The sequence below is a fragment of the Neltuma alba genome, unplaced genomic scaffold (assembly GCF_004799145.2).
Source record: "Neltuma alba isolate B1F8T4 unplaced genomic scaffold, ASM479914v2 tig00002576_pilon, whole genome shotgun sequence".
In the NCBI taxonomy this organism is placed as follows: domain Eukaryota; kingdom Viridiplantae; phylum Streptophyta; class Magnoliopsida; order Fabales; family Fabaceae; genus Neltuma; species Neltuma alba.
The window spans coordinates 23530-36765 of NW_021632924.1; the positions used below are offsets into that span (position 1 = coordinate 23530).

General features: G+C 34.4%; 2 protein-coding genes across 2 annotated transcripts; both read right to left on the bottom strand.

Annotated features, from left to right (window-relative positions):
* Positions 1 to 3812: 3812 nt before the first annotated feature.
* On the bottom strand, positions 3813 to 6087 carry LOC114732971 (arabinosyltransferase RRA2-like). Its single transcript, XM_028920387.1, has 2 exons — positions 5926 to 6087; positions 3813 to 4931 (listed from the first exon to the last, which is right to left on the bottom strand). The coding sequence occupies exons 1-2, from the start codon at positions 6085 to 6087 to the stop codon at positions 3813 to 3815; spliced, it is 1281 nt and encodes a 426-aa protein (XP_028776220.1).
* Positions 6088 to 9436: 3349 nt separating this feature from the next.
* On the bottom strand, positions 9437 to 12020 carry LOC114732959 (arabinosyltransferase RRA3-like). Its single transcript, XM_028920363.1, has 2 exons — positions 11523 to 12020; positions 9437 to 10878 (listed from the first exon to the last, which is right to left on the bottom strand). Exons 1-2 carry the CDS (start codon positions 11709 to 11711, stop codon positions 9763 to 9765), a joined length of 1305 nt encoding a protein of 434 aa, XP_028776196.1. The 5' UTR covers positions 11712 to 12020; the 3' UTR covers positions 9437 to 9762.
* Between the last annotated feature and the right edge of the window lie 1216 nt (positions 12021 to 13236).

Sequence of the window (13236 nt, forward strand, 5' to 3'; positions counted from 1 at the left end):
AAAAAAACTCAATAATTTAACCGCTCGCTGATTTAGTAAGATGGTAAGAGATGTTCTATGATAAAGATAAAAAAATAATAATAATAATTCGTCATGATCCACTGGGCAACAAATATAATATTTTGGCTGTCATGACCAACGAATATATCAATTTAAAACCTTGAGTTTGAGGAGTGTGAATTATTGCAATGGATTTTAGCATAGAATACAACAACATGGGACCTTCCCTTTCAGTTCGTTCTGCCTTCCCTTGCGATCTGATATGCTTTTTATACTGATGTTTTTGAGATTTCATAGTTTTCGAATCTGCAGTATCAGCAGGTCATTGCCACTAAGGCAGTCTCAACTATTTTGTCCTCACATGATGGTAGCTCTGTTTTCCTTTTGCGGGTGACAGAAGCAACTTCACTAAGCTTGCTTTCCTGAATGTCCACTTATCTTCTATGAATCACTCAAATTTGTGTTAACATAACTTCGGATTTTAGGAAATTGTTTCTATTTCTCAAAGGTTTAGGCATGCAAGATATCACTGATATTTGACTCAATTTTAATAACTGTTTTTGATTTTTTAAGTCTTCTATTTCACTTTTAAATCAGGGCTACTTACTCCCTTTCAAGTCATTTTCTTGGTGGCCTCTTTCATTGGAATTTCTTCGTTTATAGCCACCTTTGATTGTACACAACATAAGAGTGACCTTTGGTAGTCAATCCAATCTCGAATTGATGTGCTACCTCTAGTCCGAAATACAAGATATAGTTTGTATTGCAAATTATACAATAAACTAGATTTTATATTTAAAATCGAAGGTAGTATTTGTTTTATGTGTGTCAGCTTTCTAATTTTTCGTTCATACGAAGGTCAATGATGTCTTTGAGTTTTGTCATGTACTATCTGTTTGAAAGGTAGAAAATCTTCCTTTTCCCGTCTGTCTTTCTCTCCCTTTTGTTGCTGCAAAAAGATTAAAATTCTAATAATTTGCTTGTAAAGCCCCGCAATTCCAGTAGGATATGAAATTCCTTAAAAAAAAAAAAAAGTTCATATCTATTAAGCAGTGAATCTTTCAAACTACTTCTCTGATCTTAAATATAAGACTTATTTTATAGTGTAAGTGCAAATAGGTCTTATATTTAGAACCGGAGGAGTAGTAAATAACAACAACTCTTAAACAAAAGAAGTTAAACAAAATAGTTTGAAATAAACCCGTTCATCTTATTCTTGATCTTGCTAATGTTCTCCTGGGCTAGGCGATCAATGTCATCAAGATCCATGATCATATTGTCATCCATACCCTCTTCCTTTCGGCACAATGGAATACAGCTTAGCTTTGTCACCTTCTCGCAATACTCTTCACGCTGCTTCTTGAGCTGTGCATTAATTTTGGCAACCTTTGCCTTGCGAAACTCTCCTGGTTCAAATTTCTTCTTTCATCCAGCACAAATGCATTTTGGAACCTTGCGATTACCTATTGAGCTCCTCTTGAATTTGGCCAAGCTTTTGAATTAGATTCATAGGGGCTGAAAACAACGGCACATGCTTCAATCTCACAATGAGTGGCTAGTTCACTCATTTTTTTCGCAAGACCCTTCATCCTTTCGTTATATGTTGTCTTCCTTGCAGCATCGCTCTAGAGATATGCAAGAGGCACTCTATTTCTGGTCATGGCGTATTGACTACGAATAGAGGTACGAGTAACCTGGATTTTTTTCTTGTATTATAGCCATAGGCAGGCTCTGCTTTATATAGTTCTACTTAACCCATTCACATTAAATGTGCACTAGTTCAAGCCTGATCACTATTTTCCCACAACTTTGTGTGATACAGTGTTAGGTTTAAGTGAGGTTTCATTTCTTAATGATGTTGACTCTAGGCTCTAGGTCCCAAATGTATATACTCCTCCGGTCCTTAATATAAGATCCATTTAATTAATTTGATTAGATTAAGAAAGTTAGGTAAGTTAGTTAATTATAAAAAATATGACACATTTTTCCTAAAACACCATAATCATCTTTCTTAATACCCCATTTTCCTCTTCTGCTTGATTATGGTTGAGGGAGTATTCATAGAAGTAATTTAGAAAAAACTGATAAACATGATAAATGGATCTTATATTTAGGACTAAAACCAACTCAACAATTGGGTCCTATATTAAGGATTGGAAGAGTATTTTATGATTTGCATGAAGGAATTGATGTGCAAACGTATCTCACTCTAGGAAGTAATTTGGTTGTTTCATCTTTCTTTTTTTTCTTTCTTTGGGTGGGGGGTTATGTTGCCATGTGTCGATGTGCAATCGCAATATCAAAATTCTCATATTTAGTAATATAACAACTTGAAGTTAATATAGAAAGGACATACTGATATTTTGCAAACCCGGATAAAAGGTAAAGGTAAGGATGTAAAATCCTCTTCACTTTTGGATGATGTCAAATATTGTTGAAAATGATGTTGTCTTATTGCTTATGGTGCCCTCATATCGGTGTTCCATACATATGTTTTGATCAACATGATGGATGGTAAATGCGCCCGATTTTTTCATTACTAACATAATAATTTCAATGTATTCAAGGCCAAAAAGCTTCTAGATTTACTGTTACATTCTCTAAACTTATATTTAACTGTTGTCTTTTTAATAATTGAATAATTCAGTCTTGTAAGCCCAAAAAAACTCAATCTAAAGGAGTAAACCAAGGAAGCTTAGAATTTTACACGAACAGCGTCTTTTCCAAAAACAAACCAGAGTAAGCCCTCTTTCCATTTTTAAAATTTCATTTTTGGTGCGATTGGCGGTTGGACAGAGAGGTCTCACTGACGAGTATGGACCAGAAATAATTGCCGATCTTGTGGCCACCCAAGATAGTCTTGACTCTAGTTACTGGATAGGGCCATATACCTTTTGTTTTTTTATTAATATAATTTTTTGTGCTGCTTCAAGTTTATCCTTATTGTAATTTTGGTCCTTCAAATTTCAAACTTAGTTTTTCTCTCTTAAGTTTCTTTCTATTTATAATATTAGTCTTATAATTTAACAAAAACCTGAATTATTTTGCCTATTAAGGAATCAAAATTTATAGTTTGAAACTCCAACTAAAACCAAAATTCGTACAAACTTGATGGATTAAAATTTTATTTAACGACAGAACAATGCTGTAAGTATATTATTTTATTAATTATTCATCCTCAGAGACTGGATGTAATGCTTTACGGCTTAAGTTGTAAAACCTCCAAAGTATTAAGTAAATAGTAGAAACGATTTTGACATTCTCGCTTCTATAAATCTAATTCCTGCAAAAAGTATTTATTTAATTTTGTAGTTGTTCATCTGCTTTTATTTTTATCTGTTTAAACACAATCACCTTGAAATTTTTTATTGGACCTGCTTTATGAGATATGGATTGTTTTCTTGTGATCAAATTTATAAGGCATGATGGAGTCTGCAGTGACATTCAAGATTTAGGTGCATAACCTTCACGACTAAAGGACTTGAATCGCCAATGATGACACTTTCTCTCAATTGTTTTGCAAAACATAGGGCTTTCTATATATCAACGGCTCAATATATCTCATGTGAATTTTGCCTTTCAAAATTAATTTGAAGTTGACGAGAGATAGAAGGAAGAGAAATCAAAAGAAGGCTTCAAAAGAAAATCTTACTTGACCATAAAAATTAAAAAGTCAATTGATGGGGCTTGTTTGATGTCATACCAGTAAATTGCAACTCATTCCAATTTAAATACAGGTTGAAATAAAACGACGAAATGAAAGAAAGAAGAAAAAAGCACAAACATATTTGAAGGTGGCAACAAGCTTTCACCTAGGTCCTAGGTGTGCCAATAGGGAAAGGTTGGAGAGCATCCTGCTTCCCATTCACGTAGTAGTCAACAACGGCCTTCATTCGTGGAAGCTTATCTGGGTGGTAGTTTATGTGAATAATTACCGGTTTAAGTTTTTTGAGTTTAGCATCATTCCTCACAGTCTTAAATAGAACCTTACTGTTCATGAAGAGGTAGATATCCATTGTTCTTTTGGAAGCATAAAGCCCAACGTAACCAGGATGCGAGGGATAAAAGAGTTCTTCATTGAAAACATCTTGGTCCCAAGCCCTTTGCCTCGAAAGCCGAGCGGCCACACGATCCAGAAGTTCAATTGCAGGGATTGTGGGTCTGATATAGAAGAAACCAGAATTGAAAACCCACATCCTTATAGTATGAATAAATCGAGACCAACGCATTGTAGGGTCATCAAAGACGTCCTTATACATATATGCAGTCCTGTTGTTATGACCATCACTCATGGACTCTACGTCTGAATCGCGGATCAGATGATCAAAAGGATTTTGCAGAAATACAACGTCAACATCTGATAGAAGAACACTATATCCCAGCTGCAGAAATTCTCTAAGAAAGCGAAATTTAAGCGCAGAAATCTGATCACCGCGTCCCTTTCTTCCAATGGAATCAATAGCTTCATCTGGATCTCTCCTGTACACTGGAACCTGATTTGACTGACAAAATTTTGAGGTTTCTTCATCTAAAGCATACACCAGATAATTGGTTATACCAACTCTCTTAATGCTGGTGAACCAAATTTCCAACATCTCCTTCACTTTGGCATTTGCAAGGACAACTATAAGCTCGTTTTGAACTGCTATTTTCTCTAATATCTTTGCCAATCTTGGGTTCACAGATTCATCAGGAACAACAGTAGGGTTAGTTCTTAATCCCTTAACAGTACCAAAAGGCCCAGCTTTAGGCTGTTCAGCCAACGCAAGAGACTGCTTTTGAGCCCGATCACTCTCTTGCTTTGCTAGTTGAAACCTTTCAGTCAACTCCTGGACCTGTTTTTTCAGCTGAGCGTTTTTCTCTGATACTGCTGCAAACTCTGATTTTAACAGATCGACCTGATCTGATGATTCACATTGAGTTGAATTTGCCTGCCATAAGAAGACGTTATAAAAAAAAGAAGCATATCATGCATGCCATGCTCAACGACGCTCATGAGAAGGGCGTGCTCATCGCCCAAACTGCAGCATTTAGGAATGAGGCAAGAGGGAACTTTAAAAAAAAAATTATTTTTTATTTATTTGGGTTAAGTTATACTTAGTACACTCAAATATTTTTTTTAGTAGCATCCTAATATTAAATTGATGAATTTTTAGTAAGTCCAACATTGTGAAGTATTCTTTTACGAGTACTCAATATCCTAAATTCATTAATTTTTAAAATATTCAGCATCTTAAAATATTTTTCTAACAGTACTGACTAATTAAAAAAAATACTCTAAGTGCACTGAAAATTAATTAATTTACAATACAAAGTGTGAATATTCTATAACTTAATCTAAATAGATTAAAAAATAAAATTAATAATTTTTTTATTATTAAAAAAAGGAAAGATGGGTGTCTCATCCCCAAGCACTACGATTTGGGGATGTGTTCTACAATGACCTAAAGCTAGTAATATAAGTTCAACTTGCCAAAAATGGGAGGTTGATGTGTCAGGGTTGGCTGCACGCAAACAAAACTTTTCAACTCACAACGCTAAACCTATGACTTGGTGGTGGGCCAATCTACATTTTTGTAATTATTATAATTATATTATTATATTTTGTATCTTATCTAAAAAATAAAAAAAAATTCCTACATTATTTATTTGGTGTTTTTAATCAATTATTTGTAGGAAAAACAAAAATTTTATTATATTTTATTTATATTATGTGATAAAAAATATTTTAAAAAAATAATAGTTGACAAGTTGAGGAGCTAACCTACTAACCCACCATAATAGATTAGGATTAGCTAAAAACTAGCCAGAGACATGGGAATTGAAAGTCAACAGTTTCATATGTCATCCAAATGATCCAGAGGGCAAAAAAAACAAGGTCCAAAAATAAATTGATAAATAGAGAACGATCAAAGATAGTAGAACCTGAATGTTAGATCCCAGCAGACTGTTACTGCAAAAAGTGATTGCATTAGAAGGGAGGAAGACATTGGGAAACATAAAAGCGAAGACACATCCAGCCAAAAACCCAAGGGCTATATTGACAAGGACTCCTGCTTTGGGTGGGGAATGGCTATTGTTCCTCATCCTGGCGTCTGTGCTCTTCAACCTTAACCTTCAGATGCCTCTTATATGGTTTTGGGAAATGAATGGCATCGAATTTTGACGTTAAGCAGGACTGATCTTCAACCAAATGGACTGCCCATATTGACATTTCTACATCTTCTTCTGACTTGGGGAGCAGCTTTCATGCTCTTTACAGTGATGAGCATGAAATGTGCTCCCTAAGTAAGAAGATGTTAGGTAAAAATGCCAATAAAATACTCATGTTTATTTGAATTATTCACATTAGTTTTGGACGGTCCACATATAATTTGATTTTTTTTACATATTGTCATTAATTTTTATATTTTAATAGATACAGAATTTAAAATAAAAACAATTTTCTTACTAAAACTTTTTTAACAAATAATTTTATCATTGGAAAAAAAATTACAGATTAAAACTTTCAAATAAAAATATTCATGTCGGATTATAATTGATAATATGGTACCAGCAAACTCTAAACATGGACAAGGTTACAGCATATTACGCCCAATTATACTTGATAATACGTACAAGGATAAAAGTAAAATATTATTAAAATAAAATATTTTAAATACTTACCTGATGCTTTCATTCACAAGTCTGGATTAAACGAACCGGTCAATCTATCCAACCCACCCAGCCAGCCAGATTTCCCAAGCTAAATTAGGTTGGATTTTGACCCAAAAAATTAGGTTGGATTGAAACCGGATTGGTTGCTTCACCTCGTGTTCTTAAATAATCACATTTTTAAGGAAGTATTTGGATTAGTGTTTTAGAAGTAATTTTATAGAATACAATAAGTACATAAAATGAGTTTTTACCTTGCTTGTGTAAAAATATTTTTTTTTGCAAGATTTTTTAAGGGTTGAAGAAACAAATTTACTTATTATAATATTAAAAAAGAATAATAAGGATCATAATAAAATATTGGGTACAAATACCCGCAAACTTTTCAAAATAGAGTAAAAATATCAAATCCGTTAAATCAAACAAGCATCCATTACTTTTTTGTGTTAGTGGAGCCCACCTTTCCACAATGATTTCTCACCATAGTCAACTATCTCATCTTCCTTCTCTTTTTCTTTTCTTTCTCTTTTTAACCCTTGATTCTTCTTCTTCTTCTTTTAAATTTTTTTACCTTTTAAAAAATTATTTACTTAAAAAATATTTAAATAAAATAATAATTTTTATAATTAATTTTTTTAAAAAATTTAATGTGAAAGGTAATAAAAATACATTATTTTCTATTTACAAGTTTAAAATCTCAATTTTAAATAAAACTTAAGTGTTTTACATAATTCATTCACTATTTAAAATATGCAAACAAGAAAATCACTTGGTAATCCTATCAAAAAAAAAATTATAATATACTAAAAGGTTACGTTTACCGAAAGAATCTATTATTAACACCCACAAGTCATAAGATGGGAAGAGTTATTTTTTTAATAAAAAATTTATCATCACCAAATTTATAACATGGGTTACATTCATAAAATTTAAAATCCTAAAATGTTAATTTATAATATAAATAAAGGATTTTGTTTCATGGGAATGGATTTTTTTTTAATGACTTGTAAATGTCAAAGATAGAATTTTGGTAATTATAAATTCCGATAACGATAATTTTTTTCATAAAAAATCTATTCCCCTTAAAAAAAATCTATTTTCATCTTACGACTTGTAGATATTATTGATAGATACTCCCTCCGTTCCTTTTTATAAGATATAATTAACTAAATCACATTATTCAAAAAATTAGTTAAAATTAGTTAGGTGCAATAAATATATAAAGAGTGTAACATTTTTGCCAACAATACCCTCATTTATGTGAAAGAGAGATAATGTGTGGAGAGAGAACGAATGGGAATTAAATACAATTATATGAGTAATATGAATAATTAAATAGGAGTAAAATAGGAAATCAACACACAAAATTTGAGAAAACCTATAAGTGTCTCTTATAATAAGGAACATGATATACTTTGCAATTGTCTCTTATAATAAGGAACAGAGGGTTATTTTAAGTAGTGAATAAATTAAGTCAAAAAGACTAAATTTTTTATTTGAAGTTGATCGTTCAAACTTTATAAATAGAAAAGAATGTATTTTTATTTTTATTACCTTTCATATTAAATATTAAAAATTTAATTATAAAAATTATTATTTTATTCAAACATTTTTAAATGAGTAAAAAATTAAGAAGAAGAAGAAGAAACGAAGGGTAACATAGGGAAGAGAGAAGAGAAAAAGGGAGGATGAGAGGGTCGCAGTGAGGAGAGATCAGAAGTTGACAAATGGCAAAGTGGACCCATCACAGAAAAAGTAACGGATGTTTGTTAGATTTAATACCAAACTCTTCCTAAATTAGGCCTCCATATTAGGATTATTAAATACTCCACACACACGGAATACTCCAAGCACAATGCGTATATTGTAACGCACGGCTACAGAGCATTTCCCAGACACCTCAAAAAGAAGGGTTATCTTATCACCAAAAAAAAAAAAAATCATAATTTCCAATGGAGTTTTTTTTTTTTTTTTTTAAGTTGCTCTATCATTTGATGTTTTATTTATTTATTTATTTTCTTAAAAACTTGCAGCAAGAACTCAGAACTATAAAATACCGTAGACAATCTTATCTGCGAGAATTCTGCCCTAAAGAAAGAGCTAATGAGACTTTCCAAGGATTCCATAGAGCTCTCTGATTTGAATGAATCCATTGAGATGTGTCATTTAAACCGTAATTTAGCTGTCATTTACCATTTTCAAATAATTAAAGCAACATGCCAAACAGTCAAGGTTCACTTTTCGCTGCATCACTTTCTTTTTGTAAAACAAGTCCAATCTTCAACACGATTTGAAATTACGATTATCTCACTCTAGGAAGTCATTTGGACGTTTCATCTTTTTTCCCCCAAATGGAGGAGCCACAGATGAGGGACACATGCAGTGCACAGAAGCCAAACATCCTTCCTTGCCAACAACTACAGTGACATTCAAGTTTTAAGGAGTATCTGAGTGGAAACCAAATCATGATTTTAAAAGTAATTTTACAGTATACAAAACAACTCAATTTGCGTAAATTAAAAGTGCTTTTAGGGTAAACCAAAAGCAAATTACTTTCACAACTACAGGCAATCATATTCTTAAAAAATGTGATGCCAGGTTAAAGGACTTGGTTTCTTCATATATGACCAATGACGGGACTTTCTTTCAATTGTTTTACAAAATATGGAGCTTTCTGTATATCAACAGCTCATTATATCTCATTCGAATTTAGATCATCGGCCTTTTGCCTTTCAAAATTAATTTGAAGTTGGTGAAAGAAAAGAGCAAGAGAAATCAAGCGAAAGCTTCTAAAGAAAATCTTTCCTGACCGTAAAATGTCGCAGGGGTTTGTTTGATGTCATGCCAACAAATTGCAAATCATTCCCAATTTGAATAGGGTTGAAATAAAACAATAAAAGCTTTCTATAGCTAACAACAAACATTACAGAAAACGTGTGGAACCCCCGCCTAAAGAAAAGAAATAAAGAAGGAAAAAGCACAACCATCTTTGAAGGGGGCAACAGGCCTTACTAAATTGTCCATATATAATGAGATATTTCTAGGACATGTGTGTCTTATATGACCTACGGTAACAAGAAGCCAAACAAATACCTCGGCAGCAGAAGGTCACCAATCTGAGCCATCAGGGAAAGGTTGGAGAGCATCCTGCTTTCCATTCACGTAGTACTCAACAATTGCTTTCATTCGTGGGAGCTTATCTGGATGGTAGTTTACGTGAATAATTACCGGTTTAAGTTTTTTGAGGCTAGCATCCTTCCTCACGGTCTTAAACAGAACCTTGCTGTTCATGAAGAGGTACATATCCATTGTTCTTCTGGCAGCATGTAGCCCAATGTAGCCAGGATGCGAGGGATAAAAGAGTTCTTCATTGAAAACAGCCTGGTCCCAAGCCTTCTCCCGGGAAAGTCGGGTGGCCACACGATCCAGAAGTTCAATTGAAGGGATTGTGGGTCTGATATAGAAGAAACCAGAGTTGTAAACCCATATCCTCATAGTATGAGCATATCGAGCCCAACCCATTGCAGGTTCATCAAAGACATCATTATACCCATAAGCAGTCATATTGTTATGACCATCACTCATGGACTCTACGTCTGAATCCCGGATCAGATGATCAAAAGGGTTTTGCAAATACACAATGTCGACATCTGATAGAAGAACACTATATCCCAACTGCAGAAATTCTCTAAGAATGCGAAATTTAAGCCCAGAAACTGCGTGATTGCCTCCAATTCTTCCAATGGAATCAATACCTACATCTGGATCTCTCTTGTACACTGGAACTTGTTTTGACTCGCAAAATTTTGAAATTTCTTCATCTAAAGCAACCACCAGATAATTGGTTATACCAACTCTCTTGATGCTGGTGAACCAAACTTCCAGCATCTCCTTCACGTTGGCATTTGCAAGGGCAACTATAAGCTCCCTTCGAACTGCTACTTTCTCTAATATCTGTGCCAATCTTGGGTTCACAGATTCATCAGGAACAACAGTAGGGTTAGTTCTTAATCCCTTAACAGTACCAAAAGGCCCAGCTTTAGGCTGTTTACCCAAAGCAAGAAACTGCTTTTGAGCCTGATCACTCCCTTGCTTTGCCAGTTGAAGCCTCTCAGTCAACTCCCTGACCTGTTTTTTCAGCTGAGCGTTTTTCTCTGATACTGCCACAAACTTTGATTTCAACATGTTGACCTGATCTGATGATTCGCATTCAGCTGAATTTGCCTGCCAAAAGAAGACATTGTAAGAAAGAAGCATATTATCCTATGGCCCCTTCTCTGCCGCTTGGAAATAGAAATTATACAAAGTGCTATTTTAAGCCCCAGAAAACCATGTGGATTCACCTACACACAGACATTGCGCATATGAGCAAGCTATTTAACCGCTCAACTATTCATCATGTGTTAAAAGTTCAGCCCCATCCATTCACTAAATTAATCAAACTACCTACCAGTTTGGCACAAAGATCTGGAAACCAGACTGATGTGATCTCTAAGCAGAAAAATGGACCCAAAAAATACCAGTTTTCTTCAGGTCAAAATATCGAACGGTGGAACAGATCATATACCAATCACATTAGAATCCTAGCATGAAAGTGGATCCCAAGATGGAAGTAGGCAATTAATCAACACTTCTGAAGATAGAACCGGCAAGTCAAAATGCAACGTCACAACAAGTCAATAATATACCAAAAACAACTAGTCGAAACATATGAATCGAAAGTCAACGGCTTCATTTGTTATCCAAATGATCCCAGTGCATTGGTAATACTGCTAATTCAATGAATTCTCTATCCAAACAAGATTCAGAGGGGGAAAAAGTGAAAAAAAAATAGATACAGAAAGAGCCAGAACGATCAAATATAGAACCTGAATCTTGGATCCCACGAGATTGTTATTGCGGCGAGGGATTGCGTTAGAACCGAAGAACCCACTGGGAAACATAAAAGCGCAGACACATCCAACGAAAACCCCGATGGCTACAGCGACAAGGACCCTCGATTTGTGTAGAGAATGGGTATTGTTCCTCATCAAGGGACCTTCTCTGCGGCCAATCATGGCGTCTCTCCTCTTCCACCTCAACCTTCAGATGATGTGGTGGTACCCTCCGACTCTTCTATAGGGCTTTGGGAGGGGCGAAGAAAGGACGAACCAAGATTGAAATGAATGGCATTGAATTTTGACGTTGGAGAGGACTGATCTTGAACAAGCGTGTTCCTCAGAGCTTTCGTACACACAAAAAGAGGAGTCAGGCTTCACGCCGATCGAAGATCTGAGGAGGAAGGCGCGCTTGACCGAGCTCAGCTTCAACAAAAGGGACTGCCGATCTTAACACTGCGAGCTCTCTGTTTTTTTTTTTTTGGGTTGTTTCCAACGACACTGCTGGCTGCATCTCTCCTAAACCGGTTAAGACGTATCAACACCCCCAAATATTTTATCAGGTACATTCAGTGGCTTAAAGTAATTTATGGTGCAATTTTACCCTCAAAGTAATTAAAATGGTGCATCGGTATCCCATGCTAACAGATCTGTTACTTTGACCTTGACCGTTAATTGATGAGTCAGCACAAGTTTGACCAAAATAATCTAACGTGGCATGTCTAATAAGTAGGTGATGTGGAATTTTTTCGGGGTTAAGGTGCATCCAGCACCCCCAAGTATTTTTCCAGGTGCACCCAGTGACTTAAAGTAATTTATGGTGCAATTTTGCTCTCAAAGTAATTAAAATGGTGCACCGGTATCCTATGCTAACAGATCTGTTACTTTGACTGTGAAATTGATGAGTCAGCACAAGTTTGATCAAAATAATCTGACCTGACATGTCTAATAAGCAGTTGACATGGGTTTTCTTGTTAATTCCATTTTTTTTGTCTAAATATTACTCCTCTGGTCCTATTTATAAGGCACTTCCAGCATGTTTTACACAGAACAAGAAAAACCTTAAATTTCATTAACTCTCATTTAAATTTTAATAACTTTTCAACTTTATTTCTACTTAATATACATTATACCTCATATAAACAAAGTCAATACAATAATAAATGAGAGGTAAATTTGTACATTCGTACAAAAAATTTCTCTCAGTGCCTTATAAATAGGACCAAAAAATATATTCTCTCTTTACACTATAAATAGGACCAGAGGAGTATCTTTGAAAAAATTTCTTACTCTGAAAAAAATTCCAAGAGCCGAAGAGAGTATTTACTGAACAGAGAAAACAAAGCAGTGGCAGACGAAAAAAATTTCACATCACCTGCTTATTAGACATGCCAGGTCAGATTATTTTGGTCAAACTTGTGCTGACTCATCAATTTCACAGTCAAAGTAACAGATCTGTTAGCATAGGATACCAGTGCACCATTTTAATTACTTTGAGGGAAAAATTGCACCATAAATTACTTTAGGTCACTGGGTGCACCTGGAAAAATATTTAGAGGTGCTGGATGCACCTTAACCCCGAAAAAATTTCACATCACCTGCTTATTAGACATGCCACGTCAGATTATTTGGTCAAACTTATGCTGACTCATCAATTAAATCAAACTCTACATCCGGTTTTAAAACGTAATTTGATTTTTATTTT

What these genes read in the sequence shown, in the direction of transcription:
- LOC114732971 (XM_028920387.1), bottom strand. Translation starts at nt 6,087, where the DNA reads ATGAGGAACAATAGCCATTCCCCACCCAAAGCAGGAGTCCTTGTCAAT. An exon ending in TGCTGGGATCTAACATTCAG is followed by an intron (nt 4,932 to 5,925) that starts GTTCTACTATCT and finishes TTCTTATGGCAG; the next exon opens with GCAAATTCAACTCAATGTGA.
- LOC114732959 (XM_028920363.1), bottom strand. Translation starts at nt 11,711, where the DNA reads ATGATTGGCCGCAGAGAAGGTCCCTTGATGAGGAACAATACCCATTCT. An exon ending in TCGTGGGATCCAAGATTCAG is followed by an intron (nt 10,879 to 11,522) that starts GTTCTATATTTG and finishes TTCTTTTGGCAG; the next exon opens with GCAAATTCAGCTGAATGCGA.